This window comes from Brachyistius frenatus, unplaced genomic scaffold (assembly GCF_029030835.1).
Source record: "Brachyistius frenatus isolate BFR_SWC_R1_liver_20210118 unplaced genomic scaffold, ASM2903083v1 Contig_47, whole genome shotgun sequence".
In the NCBI taxonomy this organism is placed as follows: domain Eukaryota; kingdom Metazoa; phylum Chordata; class Actinopteri; family Embiotocidae; genus Brachyistius; species Brachyistius frenatus.
The window spans coordinates 1,024,277-1,048,625 of NW_027210646.1; the positions used below are offsets into that span (position 1 = coordinate 1,024,277).

Genomic DNA, 24,349 nt, shown 5'->3' on the forward strand with positions numbered 1-24,349 from the left:
TTATACATACACATAATGTCTTTTGTGACGCGCTTACTGCAGTTCCATCTGATGTGTATCCTTACCAGACATCAGCTTTCCGGCCGTAGCCCTCTCCATTAATGACTTCCGGACTCATCCAGTAGGGGGTGCCAGTGACAGACTTGATCCCTGTACCAGACATGCAGATGGTCTGGATACGTTTGCTGGCTCCAAAGTCTCCCAGCTTCACGTTCCCTGAGGAGTCTCTCAGGATGTTAGCACCTGGTGGAACGAAACAAAATGAGCACAGAGTTTTTCAGGAGCCTCCTGAGAGCTGCCCATATCCTTGAAGGGACACTTTAGACAGTTTGGAGGTTCCGTTATAGCCATGGTTAAGAAGTGCCAGCATTTCAACCGACTGAACGACCTCAGGGGAAAGGTCAACTTTTCCTACAGCTTGACCGGCAGACTTTTAGCGTCTTTCAGCAATCTTTCTGCAAATACGACACTCGCTCCACTCTCCAAACACGTTCATGTTTCTTTTCATTTTTTTTTCACATTGGGGAAAATCAAACCCTAAATAAACTGTCTGCGCCACATGAAACAGATCAAACCTCAACACCCTTTCTCCTCCTTCATCAGTCATTTTTCATCATGTAGCTGTGTCTACCCCGTTTCCTTCAGGCACACCACTTGTTTGATCAGTGAGTAATGTGCGCCACTCTCCACTCACCCTTCACACCCACTGAGGGACTGGAAGGCTGCAGAGAGCAGATTGAGAGACGAAAACTGTAACCTTTACTCTTTACTGCTCACTTCTCCAACCTGTTTCCACTGCCTTGCACACATGTAGGATGTGAGGCTCTCCAATAAATCATGCGGCTGTTTGGCCCTGTGGAACATTAAATTCACAGAAGCTGCCCTAATGTCGTATCTCTTTTCAAAAACCACGTGCTGACACCCCTTTTACTGCAAAAAGAAGAGCTCTTGTGTGGTGAGGTGAGTACACACCGTATATTACACACAATGAGCATATGGAAGTGGAAAATCCCACCCACATATGCTCACATAGAGCCCGCCTGTGTCCTGTGAGACCTACTATCTTTTTTCCCCACCAGACGGTATATTTCCCTCTCTTCTTGGCCTAACGAAGCAGTGACTCTCAAAGCTGCGGGCAGCCAAACTCCAGCCTTTCCGTCCGGTGTTGAACATTTTTAGACTGGCCAATTTCACCAGCGTGAAGCCTAATATATCTCAAAGGGGAGTTCGAAATAGCACATTTTTCCAGGCTCATTCTGCAGACGATGAATAACCAAATGAGGAAACGTCGACCAGGATGAAATGAATGAATCTGTGGTTTTCCCAGCAACAGTTGCTGCAGTAGGAGCCATAGCAAAGTCGTTCAAGTGTGGGTGTTCATCGCTTTAAAATCCAATTAAAAATCCAACCCTGACCTCTGCTAGTCTGCAGATTTAGTTACCTTTGATGTCTCTGTGTACAATCATGTTGCTGTGCAGGTAGGAAACTCCTTGGAGGATCTGTCGGGTGTATCTCCTGGTCACCTTCTCTGTCAGGGCCCCGTAGGCTTTCAGCTGGTCTTTTATCGAGCCCTGGGGAATTCAGCACGAGAGACAAACAAACGCCGGTGAGAGAGTGTGTGGATGTGAGGTTGGAAAAAGCACACTGGCTGTAGTTTAAAAAAAAAAAAAAAAACTTACTACAGACACAGATGTACTGTATAAAACAATGAAAGATCTGTATTGGAGTGATGTAGATGATCACAAGGAGCGATGAAAAATATCAGACTGTTTCTGTTGCGCTTTGAACACGGCGATGTGCATGAAGCAGGGGGAAGCAATAACTTTGTGAGTAAGTTCTCCAAGTTATGCAGCTCGATCAACATCAGCACCTGAGTAACACACGTTTTTGTGAGTAGTGGTACGTGCAAATTTGTGATTTCACCATGGAGCTGAAACTTGAGCAAAGAGCGCACAACAAACTTTGTGTTAGCAAGTGTTGGCGTTTTGTTGGCGAGTAGAGGAGGTGTTGTGTGTTTTAAGTGCTTCGTGAGGGGACGCGTTGTCATGTTGGAGAACCCAAGTACTGCAGAGCCACAGTTTTCACTGAATGTTTTCCCTCAGATGCCTGAAAAAACTCTGTGTTGAATTCATGTTGCACAAACCCCGCGAATGTCAGAGAAAACCCACTTGGTTGAGCTCCGGACCTGATTCGCCTCTACGGTTTTGGAATAAATGTCACTCAAAACACCTCAACAGGCTCATTGCTTCATTACTGTAGGCTTTCTGAATCATTTCCAAAAGTGTAAATCAAGCAGATTTCTAAAGCTCGACACAAAATGTACATTGTGCTCCCTGCTCAAGTTTCGGGTCCATGATGCAGATGTGCATGGATCACTGCTCACAAAAACATGACGCTGATGTTGATCAGGCGACATAGATTAAATGCGGACTCGGGAAAGTGCACATCACGGTGCTGCACTCTATTTGCATTACCATATACAGGAACAGAACTTTCCGATCGCACCGCGTGTGTTTAAGTGTTTGATAAAAATGATTTCCAGGAACATGTGGATGTTTCAGCTGAAATGGACTTTGTTTTTTTTTCAAAGCAGCCTCAAAGCCGATTAAGAACAAAAACCACGTATATAAACATACAACGTGCTGAAAGAAGTGTGCCTGATGTTGAGGACACAACTGCCTCAATGTGTTGCATTTTCCTTTTCATTTCCTGTTTTCAATTTCTCCTGAGGAAATCACAGCAGCTCAGACCTGATCCAGTTACACCTGTGACGCACTTTTGGACTCGCACGGTGAAAACAAACCTTCTCCCTCTGAACTCTTAGCTGTCAACAAGACACCTTAGCAGCTCTCTGGCTCTCGGAGGGACACTTGCCCTTGCCCTTGCCCCCCACCCCACCTCCCCCCTCTTCCGGGCCACTCAAGTGTTATCGGTCAGCCACAGCAGTGCAGTTGTGCCGCACAGTCACACAAAAACTTGGCTTTGTCACCTCCCCTCTTACCTCCGCCAGCTCCAGTGAAACATAAACATTTCCAGACAATGTGTGACTAAGACACTCGACGGCACGGAGAAATAAAAAATAGCTCAGGAAATACTGAAAACAGGCTCAGGGTCCACAGGCGACAGTCGGTCATTAAGCCGCTCATTTAGGGAGAAAATGATCTCATAAAATGAGCCGTTGTGCTGACATCAACCACTGAGGACATGTTTGTTAACAGCTGGTGACATTTCAAGATTGTTTTCTAGCAGATGTGGCCAGTATGAGCTCGATTTGATGCTCGTCTTGAAACGTCTGTGTACCCGTCTCCTCAGTCAAAACAACTCCACAGATCATATTCTCAGACATTATTTTTTTATTCCAAGTGAATGAGACTGTAAAAACTGCGATCGCACAACAATGTGACTGCCAGTATAAATATGCTCCAATGACATGCCCTGCAGAATACCTACCCCAGGCATGAACTCAACAAAAATGGTGAGTTTTTTCTGGTCGAGGTCCCGCAGACAGCCGTAGTACTGAACGATCCTCTCATGACGCAGATTCTTCAGCAGCTGAATCTCGCACTCCAGAGCGTTCACTTCCTGCAGAAAAGAGAAATTAAAATCGAAGCATATTTACTTCTTCATCCCAAAAAGTAAATGCACTCAGTGACTTATTCCAAATAGATGTGAGGATTTTCAGCACATCTCTCACCTTGCTGGTTTCTTGACAGTCGGTGTCAAAAGGCACCTGCTTGGCAGCCAGCTCTCGGCCCGTGTCGGCGTCGTAGCAGAGGTAGACCTCCCCGAACGCCCCCCGCCCCAGGAGCTTTCCTTGTCGCCAGTTGACTGGCGCCCGCGGTGCTGCAGAAACAAAACACCACCAGTCATTAATTTTGTTACTAATCCCCTGGAGACAGACGGCTCCGGCGTGATATACCGACTCGAGTGTACACTAAAACTGAAGCATTCGTCAAAACCCAACCGCAAAACCCGACTGTAACTCACACAATAACTTCACCAAGACCAGACGTTAAATCCACCGCAGTTTGTTGAATAACCTCCCACCGAAGACCCTCTCAGATTGGGGAAACCCCAGATCATAGTCAGGCAATCAAACCACAGACACAAAGTTATCAAAACCTAGGAAGAAGGTCTCATTAACTCTCATCTTCTCAGGCCCAGACTCTGAGACGTGGTTTTGGAATTAGCAGGCCTCTTTATGGCTGGGTTCGGCTGCTTAGGTCGTGTGTGGGTGCGAAGGACACCAGAGACTGACACGTCGACCACAGACTGCTGAGCCGAGCTCTGGTATCATGACAAAGACAGTTTCTGGGCAAACAGAATGTACAAACTGAATGAGGACAGATGTGATTAGTGAGCCTGTGACATGGATGATGAGAGGGGAATTCTGCCTGCTGCCACATACAGTATGACTGTACATGACTTCTATTCCCTCGTACATCTCACAACTAAGAATTAAAACATGTTTGACAGCCACGGAGTGTTTACTGGAACACTGATTCGGCTTGCTTTGTCTCAGTCCATTATGGTATAACACATGTCAAATTTTTGGGTCTCCACTGTTTCTAACTTTTGTTTACTCAAACAAATTATTCAAAGGAAAAAAAAACATCCTCACGTAGTCCAACACTGTTATATGTCATTCATTTGTTATAATAACTTTTTGTAATTGACCTTGAATTTTTGAAATTTGTCTGTAAACAAGCTGCAATGCAAAAAATTTTGACTGAATAAAGTTTAGTCTAAAGTTTTAATTTCTGTACTCAAATCACAAACTATCTGATAAAAAAAAAAAAAAAAGATGAACAAAGTCACAAACTGAACCAAACTTTCATTTCAAGTGGAGCTGGCTTAATGCGTTAGAATTATTTGGCAGCTGTTTTGTAAACTGAATCATTGTTTTGGGCATTTTCTGACTAAACAAGCCCAAATCTTTCTAACTCCAATTTCTCAGTGGTAAAGATTTTCTGCATTTTTCTGTTTTAAATTGTAAATTAATATCTTTTTGGACTATTTGGGACCATTAATCACACAAAACCAGTAATTTCAAGAGATCACCTTGGGCTAAAAAAAAATTGTAACAGCTTATTTACATGTCAAAGGTGGAACGATCAATTAATCCAGACAATAATCCAGAAATAGAATTTTCCAGAATTTTCTGCATTTATCTGTAGGTTAAGGAGGTAAGATTATCCGACCTGGTCTCTCTGCATATATCTCATAAAATAGCCATAAAATCAAAAAAAGTTCATAAAACCAGTTTATTTGACAGTGTTTATGTATTTAGTATTTAGTTTTCACTTTAGTGCTCTGTCCCTGTTTTAAAAGTTTGAAGATTTTGATTGGACTACTTACACTTGGCTGTACCACGCTGGCAGCTTTTGTCAGTAGTGCGGCCCAGTGAGCGCAGGTCGCTGTATTGCAGCGTGCTGTCTCCATTGTAACTGCGCGTGCGACTGGAGGGCACCAGCTGAAAAAGGTTCTCCTGCGGCATGAAGCTCCGGGGAAGTGTCCTGCGACCTGAAAACATATATATATAAAAAAAAATAGACATATTAATGACTGGACACACACACACACACACACACACACACACACACACACACACACACACACACACACACACACACACACACACACACACACACACACACACACACACACAGGCCACAGCATCTTTTGTTTGTATTGTGAATGTGTTTTCGCAGTTACTTTACAGGTGTTGGGCATAAAGTGAGCTCTTGGCTGGGATAGAGCAGAGTGCCTCTCGCCACTCCGCCCCACTTCCCTTCAGACAGGAAGCCGGGTGCTGTGTTTTTATACAAGTTCGGGTTTGCCGCAGGGAAACGTAAATCATTGCTAGCCAAGGTTAGCCTCTGAGTAAGCAATTACTACCAGCTGCCTGGAACAGCAAGCCAGCACTTCATGTACCAAATCTACACAAGTGGCTAAAGAAATTAAAATAAAAAATGCCAAATCTGTAATGGCAAAAAATGCTAGAAATGTGAGGAGGACGAGGAGGAGACACTGTCTGAAGTGAATCTGAAGTTGATGAAGGTCGTGGTGTGTGTGTGTGTCTATGTTGTCCAGTAGACATAGTAACATATCTGTTTAATCCGTTCAATAATAGTGTTGTTGAAAATGCTCTTGCAAAGCAGGTCCCTTACGATCTCCGTAATCCTTGCTGCGATTGGGCAACTGGAACTGGCGTGGGAAAGTCCCTCCTTTTCCATGACGACCTAAGAAAAGGAGCGAAGAGGCAGAGATGTCAGTGGAGAAGTAATTTAACTTTCAACAATTAAGTCTCACATTTCACCTAAATCCTGTACTTTCATAGTCAGCACTTCTCTATTTGCAGGCCTGTGTTTATTCACTTCTCAGGTTTTAATAAGGGACGTTTAAGCAGTGAGACGCTCACGTGCACAAACATACTGACGCCTGATAAGGATAACAGAAGCTCACAGTTGAATTGATCACATCTGACAGACACTACAGCGCTTCAGCTCATCTTCTGCATGTGAAATCAAAGTTCAAGAGCAGCAGAATAGATTGCAGCTATTCACACAGAGCTGGACAGAGCTGTTGTATCCCCTCACTGCAGCCAAGAGAGAAACTGAAAACAGCTTACCCTTATATCTCTGAACACAGTGGAGCAGTAACTAAAGGCAGGTGGGGAGCACTGCTGACGCATGCGAGCGCCGACACTCACTCTCTCACAACACACACACACACACACACACACACACACACACACACACACACACACACACACACACACACACACACACACACACACACACACACACACACACACACACACTAAACGGGGAGGACCGGAGCCACTCGCAATTGAAAGCAGCTGTTCTGTCAGATGACTGCCTCCCCTCATGCTGTTTTGTGGCTGTATCCCATGGAGACGGGAGTTATTTTTTATGTTTGGCAGCTCGGGACGGAGAGGAAAAATCTACTCAGAGGGAATGGTAAACAAATACTGTAGCCCTCAGCAGGAAGGGCCACACAGCATTACATCTGGGAGGGGAGAGTATATGTATGTATGGACAGTATGTGTGCGCAAGCACGTGCACGTATGCCCTCGTACTGCTGCAGCTGTATGAGGCTCCCAGCCTGTGTGCAATACGTGCAGCACACCCCCTTTTTCATTTACAGCATGGGGGCAGTGCAGGAGAAGAAGAAATGACCAGATTGAGAGAGCTGCTGTGGCTCCTCTGTTCACCAGTGTGAACTTATCTGTCATCTGGCTCTATTTGATCTGCCCTCCAAAGAAAAGGGGAGCGACAGGGACCCTGGGGATGAGGAATAGACGAGAAGAGGGTGTGGGGTGGGGGGGCATCAAGAGGCGAGGGGACGGAGTAAGGAGACAGCAGAGTCTATTAAAAACTGGAGTTTGAAAAAAGGTAGTTGAAGAGGGGCGATAGGACGACGGCAGAAGGAGATGAAATCCACAGAGGAGAGTATGTGGAAGATAACACAGGAAGAGTTATAATACCATGGCATTCCTCTCACCACCATATGAGACACAAGAAATACGACCAAAAGATTATCTGTCTTCACTACGACCCATTCCTCATTTTAAGTATATACTCGCAGATAAAACCATCAAATAACATAATGTCCGTCCTCATTAGTAATCTCCGCCGGGCCTTTGCAGTGGAGAAACATTTTTGGTAATCAGGCGCTACACTAAAGCAGAGCTCTCTGTCTGACAGTGCGGCTATAATTACCACAGGTAAGTAAGAGCAAGCAGAGCTTTCTAATAATGAACAAGCTTTTTCGCACCGCTCTCTTTATCTTTGTAGTGTTTGAGCTGCAACAGCAAAAGGAGCATTTTTAGAACTGGGGTGACTGTTGCCGGTTTGTCCTCTCTTACCTTTGTATTCATAGTTGAGGTTCAGGTAATTATTGTCACGGTTGTTCTGTGAGAAAGGAGGGCTGAAATGACAAGAGAACACAGGGGGGAGGAGGGAGAGTGGGGGAGAAGTTGAAAAATGATTTGCTATTTCAGGCGGTAATTCCCCCTTATCTTCAAACAGAGTCTGGCTGCAGCTGCTGGCCTAAAACTTCAGAACGGGCTCGACTGTGAAGCGGCACAAGATTCCTCAAAATGACTTTCGCGTTCAAACTGCTATTCTGTCAGTCACAATTTGATGTTAAACAACGATGTAGTGAATTAGAAAAGATAAGCTGGAGGTTGAGAGCCTCTCTGCATTAACAATGAGCAAGTGAAAGAAGTTTGTAGTGCCGCATGTCGTTAAATGTGTCTAAATTAAAAATCCGAACCTCCCACCCTCCCTGGCCGTTTGTAACCGGCCCCGTTCCCTGACAGAGAGTGACGTCTCTGTTGACCGCAGGGCGGCGCGGGGCCACGAGACCCTGGATAAGGGGCACGCATGCCCGTTCGCAGGGAAAAGTTCCATGCACTCGTTTCCTGCCATTGTTCTGCAGCCTGGAGCCCAGATAAGCCTCGTGCAGGTAGAACGGTTTCCGTCCGACTATCTCGCTCTCTCAACCTCACTCTTGCTCACTTTTATTTTCCCTTTGATTCGACTTCGTTCCTCAGCCTTTTCCCCTTCACTCTCACCCTGTCACCGCTTTTCATTTTCCAGCTAAATTTTTTTTCCTCTCATCCAGCATGTTCTTGCTCACTCTTTCACATCTCCCACTCAGTCTCCGTTCTCTCTCTCTCTCTCTCTCTCTCTCTCTCTCATGATAACGGAGGAATCCAGGCGTCCAGATAAGAGTTTCGTTGCCATGGCAACAGCAAAGTGACCTGATTCCTTTTCCACATAGGCAGACCAGCAAAGGTCAGGGAGCTCTGTTGGCCTTTAACACCATTTACCAAATTCACTTAAAGCCTGTGGTTACTTCTGTGTGTGTGTGTGTGTGTGTGTGTGTGTGTGTGTGTGTGTGTGTGTGTGTGTGTGTGTGTGTGTGTGTGTGTGTGTACATACACTTCCAAGTAATCTTTGATGCAAACCAAGGGTCATATCTGTAAATAATGCTGGTTTGCAATACGAATGTGTACATCGCAGATATGAATCCACACAGACACAAAGTCATAAATCACACGCTGCGTGATGACTCACCTGTCCAATGCCTGATCTATTGATTGACAGCTGCTCGACAGTGAGTTGTCTGCGCTCCCAAAGGGATCCAGCATCTGACAGATATAATAACACACAGGGATCAAGGGTCACCGAGCGTGCAATCATGTGGGGGAGAATACCAAGCAGCGCCGATGGAGTAGTGCGTATAGCTGCCGTGCAATATAATAATTTGTATGGGCCGGATGGTCTCGTCAAACACTGCACATAAATGTTGTATGCAGCTATGTTCCATTTTTTATGAGCAGAAACATATACAAGGGTTTGTAAAATACAACTATTGCTAGTATTACTACTAATAGTAATGTAAAACACAAGGCAATCTAGTGTAAACACTGAATAGAGTGTAAGAAGATTAACTTTATTTGGAACGCATGATAGAAGATGTGTTAAACGATTTTATACTCTCAACACAGAACAGTTCTTCTGTCTGTTAAAATCTGGACGACAAAAGCACAGTTCAGGTCAACAGTTCATGACAGTCACTGTTGAACCGAGCTGCTCTCCTTCTGATCGAAAAACTCAACACTTCAGATATATGTTGTGTTAAAATCCTTAAACACACCTCCAAGTAAGTTTGGTTGCTGGATAAAAATCTTCCAGGATGCTGAAGTTTGGACTAAAAAAAAAAAAAAAAAAAAAAAAAGTTTAAATGACAAATATTTTGTTTTTGGTAAGCAATCATGACAAGCATAACGTTTTTGAAGTATCCCAATCAAAAATAAAGCAAAAAAAGTCACAACAAAAGAGAAGTATTCTTTTAATTAAGTCCAGCTGATGTCAGATTTCTGTTGTATTCAAATATTCTGTTTTAAGATGTATGTAAAATACAATTTTTTTAAAACTCCAGAATCTATGAATATGAACCGCTGACAGAAGAACGTTGCTTAATTAAAGTTATGTCCACTCTCATTGTATGTGCACTGGAGGCTTTAAGTTTCCACATCATTCTTGTGTAAGATGAACTGGACCACGATTGACTTCCAAACGATGTCACAATAATGCTTCCAAAAATCAGACTTCCAAAAAGCACAGAGAAACTTTCTCCCTTCTGCAGATGATTGTGAAAAAACACATGTTGATTATCCAGCATACACATGCACTACTCGCCCAAACATTTCTTAAAAGAGCCCAATTAGAAGGTTATGAGGCAAAGATTATTCATCACTGTGCTTTAATTAGGATTCCTAAAGGTATTGCATGTTTATATCATAATCCTGTGTGGCAACTTTACATTTTCATTCTGTATATAAAGTAAGAACACTGACTCCATTGACATTTTACATGAGGATACAGAGTATTTATCCTAGACCTGGTATGATAGTATGTTTTTTTCATGTCCTATAATGCAGCATTTATCCTTCGGACGGGCTCTTACATTCTGGTCAGAGGTCTCTGGGATGAACTCCCCTTCACTGTGGATGCTGGTGTAGGAGCCCTGGCGGGCGATCTGCTGCTGCTCCTCGGGGACGCTGCCTGGAGGGGGAGATGTCCGACCTGTGTGGAGGGAACCTGAGGAGAGCGGCAGTTTAGGAGAGTGAAGTGAAGAAAAGCAGAGCAGGAAACAAAAAAACAAAAAACAAAAAAAGGGTGAAATAGAGTCATAAAGGTGAGGACAGATGGAGGGCGCACAGGGGAGAGATGATGAAGAGACGAAAACGAGGGACAGAGGGGAGAAAACGCCGTCCCCGTGTTATTCATGGGTACAAGTTCAACAGTGCTGGGACTACGAGAAATGATTTACTAAACCACACTGCCGACACCTCTAACCTCAATTACTGTGACAAATGCTCCCCTGGCTGAGATGCAGACTGAGCACTCGTCCTTGTCACAGGAAGAAGACCTACTGAAACCGACCATCACTGGCGGAGCTGACTCAGACACTGAAAATATGCACCGAGGTTAACGGGTACAAGGATGTATGGGAATGGTCTAAATATGGTCGAAGTAAACAGTCTGTGCTGTTACTGAAAGCTGAAATAACAACACCTTTTCTTTTTTTTTTCCACAGTTCACTTTCTGTCTGCCTCTCTTCCTCGCTCCATCCTCTCTACGTCATTGAGGTGGCGGGCTCACAGCACATCTTCACTCAACCGTACACTGTGACCGCTCTCCTGTCACCTCTCATCTGCCACCACTCCCTCTGCTTCTCTCTCAGCCTCAGCCTCAGCCTCCTCCTCCTCCTCCTCCTCCGAGACATGTGGCTGGCTGACAGGGGAATTGATAGAGAGCGGGTAACTCTATACAATTTATATGACTCGGGACGTTGACAGCGCTCACGTCGCTGGAGCAACGTGAGAATGATTGGTGCTGACGGCGATCATAAAGCGTTCTTCAGCTGCTATGCAAAAATGGAAATGCGACAGAGACGCTGGCTTGTTTTCTGCACGTGTCTGAGTTTGAGATACGACTGAAACGTTGACCTTTCTGCGTAGACCCGATAGAAGGGAAGTAAAAAGCCTCAGACATGTGAGACTCACTATTTCACGGAGCCAAATAAACCTTCACGCTGTGTTACCAAACAAGCCAGGGGGGGACAGCAGAACCGATGCGCACCCTGTTATCTCGCCACGGTGTGACATGACAAGAAAAGGACATTTATCAGTTTGACAAGAATGGTTTGACATTTTGGAAAACAAACTTATTTGTTTTCCTGCCCAGAGTTAGATGAGAAGATTGAAACTACTCGCATATCTAAATATAAAGCTGTTGTGTGTCTCCTAAAATGTCAAACTTTGTTTTTAACATCTACGGATCTCCACTTTTAACATTACAAAGAGCTTAACCAGACAAAGAAGAAGATGATGCAGGCAGACGGTTGCTTGGTGTGAGAACAACAACTTGTCCTTGATTTGACTTAACATCTCTGCAGCTGCGTTCACCTCCAATTTTCTATTCTGACCAAACATCTTTTCATTAACATTCCTACGATGATGGCAGCAGTCCGTGTCGTCAAGTGACACTGAGAAATCATCCACGACGCCTCGGCAGGTGATGAAAAATATTGGCATCAGCAGGATTTGGTTGGAATTCTCTACCTCTTTGCTTTTCTAAAGATTATTAGACATTAACAGCTTCATAATAAAGCTATAATTTTTTTTTTCTGTTTGACCCGTGACGTCACACATGTGCGTGCGTTTCAGCACGCCTGCTCACCTGTCGAGTGTTTGCGAACCCTCTCCGAGCCCTTGAGCAGAGAGCCCTTCAAATCTCCCAGCGACCGCGATGACCTCATCTCACTCTGTTTGTCCCTGCTGTTCACCTGTAGGTACTGCAGAGGGAGTAGACAAGAAGTAGGAGAAAGTGGAGAAAGAGAACAAGACCATTAGAGGAAATGAGGACAGCATTACATCATTGTTCGGTTACATCACCACCTCAGAGGAGGACATTTGTTTCCTCACTGATTTCAGCAAACAGAGGCTCTGATGCAGCTGACTTTATCAAATGTCACATGGTTTAAAAAAAAAAAAGAAAAGAAGGATGACTTCATTGTTCTGAGTTAGCACTATGACTGCAAGCGACAAACTCTAGCTGACGCTTATCATGGTTACAACTAACACAATAACTTGTATGTTTGCATAGGGCACATTGTTGGGGACTCACGTGGTTGTTTTTGGGGGTCTTAAGCAGTATCCTGAGCAGCCCGTTGGTCCCAGAGCTGCAGCCCAAAGTCAGCACCGCCTGATCCAGGTCCTCCTGGGTCTTCAGGGGCAGCAGAAGCTGAAAGGACAAGAAAACATACAGCACACGACCTTTCATTCCCTATTGTTCCATAGCTACAGCATGTAAATGGAGCAGCACACACGTGACATAAGAAGTTTTAACTTGGGAGAAGCCCGTGGTAGTTCAACTTAAAACCAAACTTTTCAAAGCTCTTGAGAGACTGACAGCTTGAGAAAACACATTTCATGCATCTCAGATGATACACACATGCTGCAGTGTGACTAGCATTATTACATTCACAACAGCAGCTAAAGATGTGACAAATCAATGGACTACAGTAGTGCTCACTGGTCATTCTCTTACCTCCTTCTCCATAAAGAACATGTCCATCTGCTGGCCAAAGGCCTCGGTCACTTTCAGCTGCAGCTCTTTGATCTTCAGCGGCCTCTGAAATGGGATGATACTAGAGAGAGGAAAATTCCAGCGGGGTCAGAGGTCAGACAAAGACTTTTATGTTGTGTCTAGCTGCAACTTTCAATAGGAAAGTAAGGAGTACAAAAGGTAGCCCTGCATGTTTCTGTTTCTCCGCTTAGTAAAAATGTTATCAGCTCGCTCATAATAATATGACAAAATAGAAAACGTACAGCTACAGATTTGATAGATTAATTCTCCTCTGGTTATTCTGGGTTTAATCACGCGTTTGGATTTGATAACCATATAAGAATGTACTTTTTCAGACATTTTACGACGGTGTTTCTATGGCAACGAGAGGAAATAAATGGACAGGTCAGCCGGGTCAAGGAGAGGAGAGCCACTAAGCTGCTAACAGGACATTAATCAATGCAATGAAAACAGAGGGCAAAACAGTAAAGCCCTCTGATGTAAATGTAGAGCATGTCAGTACTTATCTACTGTATGCCTACGTGTACGACTGAGTGTGCACACTTTGTCTGTCTGTCCGAGTCCAAGCTTATCAGCAGGAGTTGTAGTGTGTGTATACATGGACGTATGCGTGTTTGTAAAACTCTGCATGCATGAGTGTGCTTCCCAATCAGTGTGTGCATCGGCCACTGTTTCAACACCACTGGGCCTCTCCACCAAGCCAGCACAAAGGCAGATGGGAAACTTCCTGAGAGGAAAAGGGGAAAAAATCTGGAGTGGCAGCAAAAGCAGCAGGATGTGTGTCTTTCCCTCCTCTTTTACAGAGTGACAGAGTGAAAGATACAGCGACGCGGAGATATTTACAGACTGTGAGAGAGAAAATAAAGGAGACAGCCTGGGAAAATAAAGGAAAGAAAGAAACAAGAGATTTTTCCTGGTATTTCTTCTGCTCTCTTTTCTATCTATCTACCTCCCTCCTCTCACTCTCTGCTTTTGAAGAATCCGCAGCCCACTATCTCTTTATAGTATCCTGATAAAAGGACTTGTTTTCATCCCATCACTTCCTCATCAGAAGCCAAAGCTCCGGCTATCTTAATGACTGCTCATTGGCTCCCTCATTTGGGGAGAGGATTCTGGGAAGAGGGAGGCCTGCAGATCAGAGGCGAGCAGCGGCACAGCTAAACGATCTGCGTCTCTGTTTATATTCAGCGATGATGTGTGTGATAAAGGGCTGCGGGGATGTGGAGGAGGGGGTAAAAAAAGAAGGGGGGGGAGTACGAGGATGCTGCTCCAAAAGATATGGCTTTCCTTCCTCTGCACAAGCATGTGGACACACAGAAAAAGCACACTGATTTGCAGAGTTAAAAGAGTGCTTTCACACATCCCAGCATGTTCTCTCTTTCTCTTTCCCTTTCTCTCGTGGACAAAATCACAATCACATCCACACAGAAAGAAAAAAAAAAAAAAAGAAGCTTTGGCTCTGGTCCCTCACTCTCTGGCAGGAGACCCTGAGACAGAGCCAGGGGAAGAGAGAGAGGCTCTACAGCTCCTATTTCCTGCCCTGAACCTTCAGCGCTTGCCAATAAAAAGAGAGACCATCCGATTTAACGATTGTCCTGACTCAGGGTCTCCTAATACCTCGAGTGCTGTGGACACCGCTCAGATAAAACATGCAATGCACTCTGGTTCTGCAACTTGGGATTAAATTCGTACAATTAGGTTGTCTTGACAGAAAACCAATAAAATTTCACCACTGCGCTCTCATGAGTGAAAGGACGTTTTTTTTTCTTGTCCGTAGATGCCTACATAATCAGGCTCTTAACATCTGCAGTGGCACGGTGAAACCCTTTTTGTTTCTCCGTACCTCAAGCTGTAACAGATCTTGACGAGGGATTAAAAGAATGTAGTTTGGTTACAAATTTTATTTTTTCCCGATTTTGTTTTCTTACCAAGTTGTGACTATTTGAGCCATCAAGAGATGGAAACTGCAACAAAAAAAAGCTTTGAATATGAGAGCTGTTTTATGCAAGTTTGATCGATGCTACTGGGAAATGTCTGTCTTTTGCTGCTAAATACTCCAATACATTAATAAACTAGTTGCATGTCAGCTGGAAAATAAAGATTTCTGCTGAAAACTGCTGCATGACAATATAATAATATAATATAAGCGGTGGAAAAAAACACCAAGTAGTTATTTGGAAAAACAAAACAAAAAGCTGAAAGAGGGTAAAAGGCTGTGTAGAACTGCAGTCAGGTTCATTGGGTTTGTCACTAGCAGTGACCCCTTTCTCATACCTGTAATCATGATATGATCTATTGTTAATATAAAGAAATATGGAGTATAGCTGCTTTAAATGAATATTATGCTGATGCTTAAAACTCCATTTTCATAACAGGCCCTAAATCTGAGTGAGAGCAGTCAGAGTTCGGACAAACATAACAAGGACGGAGCTAATTAACATGACAAAAGAAGAATGAGGGGACAGTGAATTGACGCAGTGGATAAAAAAAAAAAAGAGTTGCCTTTAAAAGCTATGAATGGTGTTTTCCAAAGAGAACCATTGTCTGTCTTTTCCAAGAGAGCAGTGTGGTGTGAGGAGGAGTTCGTGAGAAAGAGAATAATACCGTTAGACGGAGAAACAGAGGGAGGCAGAAACAGGCAGACAGGAACATGAAAAACTTGTCTCTTCCTCAGCGGTAGCCAATTAGGGCTGTGAAAAAGTGGAGAGGCCCAGTGTGAAGCCGTATTCTGACGGAGGAGAGTGCCGTTTCCTTTCTCTTTCTCAGGCCTGTGAGTCTGTGGCTTTCTGATCACAGCATCACTAAACCAATGCCTGTTCCCCTGCTCTATATTCTAAAGAATCAAGGCCGAATATTCGAGCAGGTTCTGATCAGTTTCACTTCGATTTTTCTCTGTAACACAAAACAAAATGTTTGTCATTTTCCCCTTTAAGGAGTTGTTTTTTTAGTTCAGACTTTCTATGTGGGTTGTCCAATGAGCGTTTCATCTCTATGTGACCATGGACTTCTCCCAGGATGTATTGCTAAAAGCCAGACTTAGCGTGTCTCGCAGAGCATCCATACATGGAACGACAGATCTGCAATCCCGGTGTAGACAAAGTGAAGCTCAGAACCAAATAAAGTCTCCTCCATTCAGAAGATGTGTTATTTATACAGGGCACTTCACTTTCAAAGAGCCTCAACGCAGTAAAAACTGAAACACTGCTTCTACAACTGCCTCCTGAGTTTGTGTAACCACGCTCTGACTCTTGAGTTAGTCCAAAGCTGGTGGTGCGAGTGAGTACAGAAGGGTGAAGGATGTGGAGGCACAACACAACGCAGAAGATGAAGCATTAATGTGGGGTGTGCCTGGGAGACTGGACACTGAACTGAAACACTTGGCTCTGTCCCCCACCCTACACCCCCTCTCAAACGGCTGCCAGCCTGAAGCACAAGGCCTCGACTAAATGTCAGTGTAGGAATTTTCCTTCTCTTTATGCTACTCTGGCATGCAACTGTGATTTCCTCCTCTAGACACAAAATCCCAGGCACGGCAAAGCATAACAAAAAAGATCCGAAGTAGAGAGTTAAGACTTGGACAGAGGAGCAGAAACAACAATACGGAGGTTCCAACATACCGTTTTTCTCTCTCATGCTCCAGCTTGACTCTTAAATCCTGTTGAGAGGAAAAATAACAACAGAGGGGAGTCATGGAAGTGGAAAGTTAAAATGATTCATGGTTGTGTGTGGGATTTGGGGCTGGCGAATATGTGAGGGCGATAAGCTGGACAAGGAATTTAAGTGACAAAAGGCATTATAATGCCACATGTTTTATATGGCTGTTGCTGAGTTTTGCAACACAAAGGCAACTCGACTCTGAGGATGACATGACACAATCTGTGTTTTCTATTTAAAGTCATTACCACAGGGAGAAGGAATCTGGAGGAGCCTGCAAGTCTGCATGAGGTCGTAGTGATAAAGCAACACTGTCATCATATCAGCGCAGGAGATTGGGTAGAAGGTAGGGGTTTACCCCGACTCGCTGAGGAAAGCAGCACTCGGGCCGGAAACTGTCTCTGCTCCTCGCTGTTTGTCTATGTCTCATCATAAACATTGCCGTTTTAAGAGGATTTTCCAATTATCATTCCACAGACGGGAGAACAAATGCTGGAGGAAACGACTTCTGAGAGAGGCACAAGGTGATTGAGAGGAATTAAATCCTAGAAACAGTAAAGCTTCTCCATGAAGGAGACTGATAAGCTCTCCAAAATGCATCAGTTTAGTTTCTCCGGTGCCAATTTAACAGGCGATGTAACGTTTATTTTGCCAGTGTTTTTTTTCCCCAAAATAATATAACCTCTACAGTATTGGTATTTTAAAGTTCTTGATTTAATAAAGTAAAACACTCAGCACTCAGGCAAACACTGCTTTTATTTTGTTTTCACCCTGCATGATGCCACTTAGTTCAACCGAGCGCAATATACCAATTTAGCATCGAATGCCACCTCGGATTTACTGAGTGGATTTTTGGAACTGAATAGTAGTGAATACATCCCACTGTCACATTAGTGTCTGTAACATGCTTGAATTAGCCTCCGAATAAACTGCTTTCTGTCTCACCCTCTCCAAAATTACAGCGCAACCTTCACCCGACTTTGGCAGACCGCAAACTGTCAGTCCAGCATAAACAAAATCAAAAGAGAAGCAGGCCTGAGGTATTGTGTGCATACCCACAATGACAGTTAAGGTTAAAGGCACTGCTCTGATACGAGTGGGTGTGGTTAATAAAATGTAATTGAGCTGGATGCATGACAGCTTCAAAACAGAAGTGACATTTTAGTATAAAACCGCCCTCGCGGTTTGAAAGGTGGCCGTAAAAGTTTATAGTTTGCTTCAGCGAGGACGCGAGCAGTGGTCGGACTGAATTCATGTTCGTGACAGTTGATTCAAGCGATGGGAGTTTGCAAGTTTTAACGATTTTAAAAAAACCGAATTCACTTATTTTATGTACATACATATTTTAGTATGCACAAAATTGTTTTAACAAAATAAGACTAAATACATTTATTCAATGTTATGCAGACTTCAGAATTATTTGCAACACAAGCAGAAGCCCTATTTTTTACACATATTTCGGCAACAATTAAATATCTTTACTGCCTCTTAAGTCTCATAAAAGGTTGTGAGTGCTTCATATCGGTTGATAAAAGGTGCATTTTAGATGTGGCGGCGGAGAAAATGCACGTCTGGTTGCAATGTGTACCTGTTTGTAGAGTAAAGTTCTGTTCTTGGGCTTGTGGCTGTTGTGCTGGGTGTAGCAGCGGCCCAAAGCGGCAAGGTCCTTCATGATGGAGTTAAGCGCCTCCTCGTCGTCTAAAAGCAGAAGACACACAGCAGTTAGTGTACACCAATCACGTTCACTCCTCTTAGCTAAAAAAAACAAACAAAAAAAAAGGAACCGAAACTGTTTGATGTCACTCAGCTGTATAAACTTAGTGAAATAAGTTACCCTTATAACTATCCGTCGACATTTAGAGTGTCACGGACGAGTGATGAAAGCCAGCGATAATCAGATGTCGGAGCTTGTGTTGGCTCAAACTAAGCAATGAGGCCACACCTGGTCAGATACTTCCTGTTCTGATGCCATCTGTAGAGTTTCCACTAAAGGAAAGAATCCAGTGGTTTCTCGCATACCTAACAAGATAAATATACTATCTATGAAAGGATAAGAGACAAAAAAAATACAGGCTTTCTCTGTGTGGCAAATGTATCAGCTAAATCTTTGTCTTTCCATGATCTTTATCAGTGTTTAAGTGCGATTAAGATGAGAGATGCTGCTGAGGATAAACCTAAGAATGCTGAAAGAGCAAAAGTGTTTTGTACAAGTCACACATCTACTCTATGGAGGTTGCAGGAGCTCGATGATTAAGCATTTTAATACTTTGTCTGATATCACTTCGGGAACATAATTCAGACAAAGACTGATCTTTTCTTCTGTCAAATACTGACCGACTCAGAATCAAAGTGGCTGCAGGCTAAAAAAAAAAAAAAAAAAAAAAGTCACGTATGTTTTAAATTCAGAATTCACACCTTATGAGAAAAAGTGTCCATGGCGTTCATTAATACCTTAAAATTCATTGAGAAAACCTACAAGTGCCGCCAGCCAATCTTCCATTTCACACTTCTCTCGCTGCACACTTTCTGACAGACAGACAGGCACACACACACACACACACACACACACACACACACACACACACACACACACACACACACACACACACACACACACACACACACACACACACACACACACACACACACACACACACAGATGTGTAAAAGAGGATATCATGCAGCTGAGCATGTCAGACATTACCATATCAAGAGACGTTAATAGAACCAATTATCTGAGAGTGGTGATTACAATATAAAGAAGAGGTTGTTGACCTCGGCCCCTGCCTGCCTCTCAAACGAGCCCACAGTGTATTCTTTATAAAAGCACCCACAGACACAGCGTTCACTGGGAAACAGGGCCAGGTGTGTGCAGCGCAACACAAACTGCACCAGCAGGAAAGACCGCATTCTTTAAAACAAAATGGATCTGTGTGAGTCTGCGTGAGAGACCACTGGGAATGTCAGTCGCAGAGCCGGTGTGATAGTAACACAAGCAGCAGATGGGGCTTGAGGTGCCATTTGATCTCGTTCCCACTGTACGGCTCTCGTGACCAGCTGTTCGCCGACAGTGAGCCAGTCCGCTGGGTTCACAAAGGGGTCATTGTACCCATGAAAACAAACATCAGTTTACACATCCAAGTAAGGATGCACCGATCTGACGTTTTCCTCTCACAATACCTCAAACCTTTGCCCCTATGCGTAGTGATCAATGTGATCAATGTTATGTTGGGTAACATGATATCAGAGATCGGTGTGGGACTAAACGCTGCCTGCCATGACTGAATGAATGAATGAATGCAGCTAATAACGGACAAACTGAGTTTCACAATGACACAAAGAAACTGAATTTAGCTGCGGATCAGGCTGGTAACAATCTGGGGCATCAGATTACTGCTTCCTAAACCTGAAGTATAAAGCTTCCCCATTTCTCACTCTCCCAACTGAAGTGTTAACATTTTTTTTTTTCCCACAGAAAATAATTGATCTATTTCTACTGAGGCTCTATTATTTTCCAGAGTGCTTTTCAAAGAGCTCTGAAAAGGATCCCTGCATTAGTTTATTTCTGTTGTCACATCTGGATGGAGCTCAGTGTGATACTCAAACAGCAACGCTCAGTCCACAGGGCCCATCTTTCCCGTCAGTCAAGTGCTTCAGACAAACTGCATCCACTTTCATTGTTTAGGGTTGGAGGCAGAATTGATCAAATTTGGATAAACTGGCCCTTTAAAGTGAGACTACGCTAAACAGTAATCGTGGGATACTGGTTGATATCAAAATGTAGCACTAGTAGAAAGGACTCATTATATCCTCAAACCTGCTCAGTAAAGTCAGTTAAAAACTAAATTCAGCTACCATTAGCTATTTGTCACTGTATCAGTAAAATACTTTTCCATTTTTTAAGAGGAATAGTGAGTCATTTTCTTCTCAAATTTGATGTTAAATCCCTTTGGAAACTTCTCCCAGCTTGACCTTGATAAATATTCAGTTTTTCACTCAAGGCTACTTTTCTCTGGTACTCCCATCAGCTCTCTTGGCAACCACCAACTTTCACCTCCGGCCCACAAACAACCTCTGTTCAGGTCAGCGAGTTAATGTAAACTGTAGATAAACTGCAGCTAACCCCAGAAGTGGACGTCTTGATTGACGATCCCAAAATAGCAGCATAAGTGAGAAGTGAAATAATTCCTCTCAGCTGTGCGGCGCCTTCCTCCACTAACAAAGAAACCAAATAACGCAGAGTTATCAGGAAAAGTTGCACCCAATAAATTACACCGTACGGTGCACGAATTTAAAACAGAGCAATAGTAAGTCAGTGAGACTGATATTCTTAAAATGAGCGACGATAAATGAAGCAACAGATTGGATGGGTTTTTTTTTTATTTTATTTTTTATTTCCTTGCGCAAGAATTTGTACAATTACCGACCGATATGTATTTCCTGTCATGCCAAGAATGTGCCCAATTAGCGCATTCCTTTATAACCACATACGTGGGTGTTTGTTTGTTTGTTTGTGAAAAGTACAGTACATGTGAGATAGGTAAGTCATGTCCGGTGTCTTCCTCTCTTTGTTTATTTAAGAGACAAGACCGACGAAAGGAAAGGAAAAATAAGAACTGGATCCTGCACCCACATGTGTAAACAACCCACATACCTCCACAGGCGACACCGCACGGCGTCGCCTCCCACCATCACGCAGCACTTACACACTGTAAACTCCCACAGGAGGCCCGGCTAGTTATAATGTATGCTGTCTGGATGAGTAAACGCTCGACCGGGCCTGTCCTCTCTGCACAGGAAGGAACTGAATCACTGTCTATGTTCTGAATACGGAGCTTGGCGAGCCACGCTACGCCACAGCAGGAAATTAATGGATTGTTGATTGAGTCGGTCAAAGTTTTTCCATGACTGTTTATGTGACGAAAAAAAAAGAGGTGCAGAATTATTTGCTTTTCTTTCGTAGCGACAGGATTTTACAACGGAGCGGGGCCGCAATTAAGGATTACTGTCACTATTCATTAATATGCTGCTTATTTTAGTGTTAATCTGTTAATTGTTTCGTGGAGAAAATATCCATCTATAGTGGAAAAAGGTGTATTCCAATTTCACAATCAAACAATCCCAAAACCAAAGATATGCAATAAAAGACATTAAAACATTCATACAGAATTTGAAGTATTTAGCATTTTTGCTTAATAAATGTCTTGAATAATAATTGTATTAACAAAATTGACGTCGATTAATCTTCCGTCAGTCAGGGAATTAATTCATTCTGCAAAAAAGTTATCTTATAAGCACGCTGAACAAACGCCACCTCTATTCTTATTTGTCATTATCACTGCCTCTCTCTCTCTCGCTCTCCTCTCTCTGGTGATGTGTTATTTCAGTGCTGCCTCTGCAGGCTCAGAGCTCCAGACTACCCCGCACACTCGCAGTCAAGGATACAAAACAAACAGAGAACGACATGTGTGTGTGTGTGTGTGTGTGTGTGTGTGTGTGTGTGTGTGTGTGTGTGTGTGTGTGTGTGTGTGTGTGTGTGTGTGTGTGTGTGTGTGTGTGTGTGTGTTTGTGTGGCTGAGGCCTGTTCTGTAACCTATGGATAATGGCGGGGAAGGGAGAGCGGGCGGGAGGGAGGGTGGTTGGCGAAGGGGGTAGCAAGAGTGTGAGAAATGCGTGGTGGTGCACAGAGCTGGCTGCGATGAACGCCTGTAAATGAAGTTATTACATCACTCAGGCCTGGCCCGCGGACACTGCCAGGCCGAGGCCAGCCAAGGCTAACCACCAGCACTGTGGAAAGCAACCACCTCGCACAGTAACCGCCCGTCACTGCCAGCAGCAGCCCCACAAAACCGACGACAGCTTGCGAGGAGCCCCGTGTCATCGTGACCCAGAATGGTGGTTCATGGTTTTTTGTTTGTTTTTTTTTTTTTCTGGTGTGTTGATACGTTGGGATACCTGCAGTTCATTTCCTGAGCTGCTTGTTGTGTCTTGGGGTAAAAATGTGACCGGCATAAGAAGAGGGGGAATTCCAGGAAGCAAGGCAGGAGGAGAGCAACATTACACAATAGATTGCGATTGCCGGCCCATTGCATCATCACTCCAAATTGGGTTTTTTTTTGGGGGGGGGGGTTTTCTTTTCTCGGGCTGAAGCTGGGAAGTCGCAGCGGGTGAAATGAAGTAGAAACTTTAGTCCAAGACAGCTCGCATGAAGGTAGACATTCTCCTGGAACTGCTGCTCCAGCTGATAGTGATCAGACTCCGGGACAGCTCAAATAGTTGGGAGCCGGAGGTACGAGCACACACTTTGTGTTTGGAGTGTTTGGGGGGGGGGGGAGCTCTGAGAGTGCTACAACTTGCAAGGCAGTGACTGTGTGTGACTCTGTGTGTGTGTGTATGTGTGCGCGCGTGCACGTGGCGAGGCAGGCTGCCCGAATGAAGACATCGAGGGGATTTCCTGGTGCCGAGAGACACATCATGGCAAAGGCATCCGGCAGGATTAGCAGCTGGAGCCAAACGTGTCCTCACTCTGCAGCAGCAGTGCAGTCCGAGCCTCTGACGCACAAGCACGCATAATCGGTGCGCACGAGCCGGCTGCGGCAAGCAGGACGCGCTCACGACTGGGGTTCGTCGCGACTGGGATGCTGCTAATTTAACACCTAACGGAGGGGATGTTTTAAACCCTCCAGTTAATCTTTCGCGAAGAATCATGAGTCTGATGCAACGCAGGCTAAGTATGGGTGTGTGTGCGCGCGTGTGTGTGTGTGTGTGTGTGTGTGTGTGTGTGTGTGACAATAGTTGCGCCATCGACGTTTGTGCAATGTCTACGCTCGAAGAGTCTTGTCACTGGGGAATGTACGCAAATATTTCCATTCGCTCTCCGAGGGCTGTGACGTCGCTCCTCTCAGCCACCGCCGGAATTGGCTCGTGGAAGTGCGCTCTTTGCCTCTTTTTTTTTTTTTGAAAGTGTTTCACTCTCGTGGTCTGGTAAATAAGATGCCCAGTGCCAGGAGGCAATTAGTTAGCTTGGAAAACAGACTGGAGAAAAAAAAAAGGGGGGGGGGGGCGCTCTCGAGTCCAAGAAAAAACACAACCAACACCTCTGAACGTCACTTGAAGGCCGTATTAGTGAATTTATCCCTCTGTCTTTGCAAAATGGCCACGCTATTGCAGCTATCAGCACGCTGGCTCCCGAAGTCCTAAAAATTCTGCCGCTTCTTTTATTTTTTTTTTTCTTAAATTATGCATATTTATTACATATAGTTTCCACTATTCCTTCAACGCAATCATCGCCGGTGTTTTGTTTGTGAGGGTTTACCTTGTGAGTTCCTGTGCTGTCCGGGTCCATTTTGGAGACCGTCATCTGTGGAAGAAAAAGCAACGTGGTTTTGGATCACCGTGGAAACGGGTCCAAAATAAATAGCCAGTTGTTAGCGACGGTATATTGAACTCGGTTTTGTATGAACACAATGGACAAAAGATATTGATCTGATATTTTGAGCTCTGTT

General features: G+C 44.1%; 1 protein-coding gene across 2 annotated transcripts in view; it reads right to left on the bottom strand.

Annotated features, from left to right (window-relative positions):
• The window catches only part of map3k22 (mitogen-activated protein kinase kinase kinase 22), a 36,257-nt gene that overhangs the window by 1,148 nt on the left and 10,760 nt on the right, over positions 1-24,349 (bottom strand). The window contains exons 3-18 of one of the 2 annotated variants that reach the window (XM_069703538.1): positions 24,160-24,204; positions 18,433-18,542; positions 16,808-16,845; positions 13,152-13,251; positions 12,729-12,845; positions 12,282-12,396; positions 10,504-10,637; positions 9,691-9,744; positions 9,108-9,181; positions 7,892-7,953; positions 6,171-6,242; positions 5,359-5,523; positions 3,695-3,843; positions 3,451-3,582; positions 1,442-1,571; positions 66-243 (exon numbers count right to left, since the gene is read on the bottom strand). In XM_069703538.1, the coding sequence (XP_069559639.1) occupies positions 66-243; positions 1,442-1,571; positions 3,451-3,582; positions 3,695-3,843; positions 5,359-5,523; positions 6,171-6,242; positions 7,892-7,953; positions 9,108-9,181; positions 9,691-9,744; positions 10,504-10,637; positions 12,282-12,396; positions 12,729-12,845; positions 13,152-13,251; positions 16,808-16,845; positions 18,433-18,542; positions 24,160-24,204 (1,675 nt within the window). The remainder of the gene's footprint in view (positions 1-65; positions 244-1,441; positions 1,572-3,450; positions 3,583-3,694; positions 3,844-5,358; positions 5,524-6,170; positions 6,243-7,891; positions 7,954-9,107; positions 9,182-9,690; positions 9,745-10,503; positions 10,638-12,281; positions 12,397-12,728; positions 12,846-13,151; positions 13,252-16,807; positions 16,846-18,432; positions 18,543-24,159; positions 24,205-24,349) is intronic. The other variant, XM_069703539.1, reaches the window with a different exon arrangement.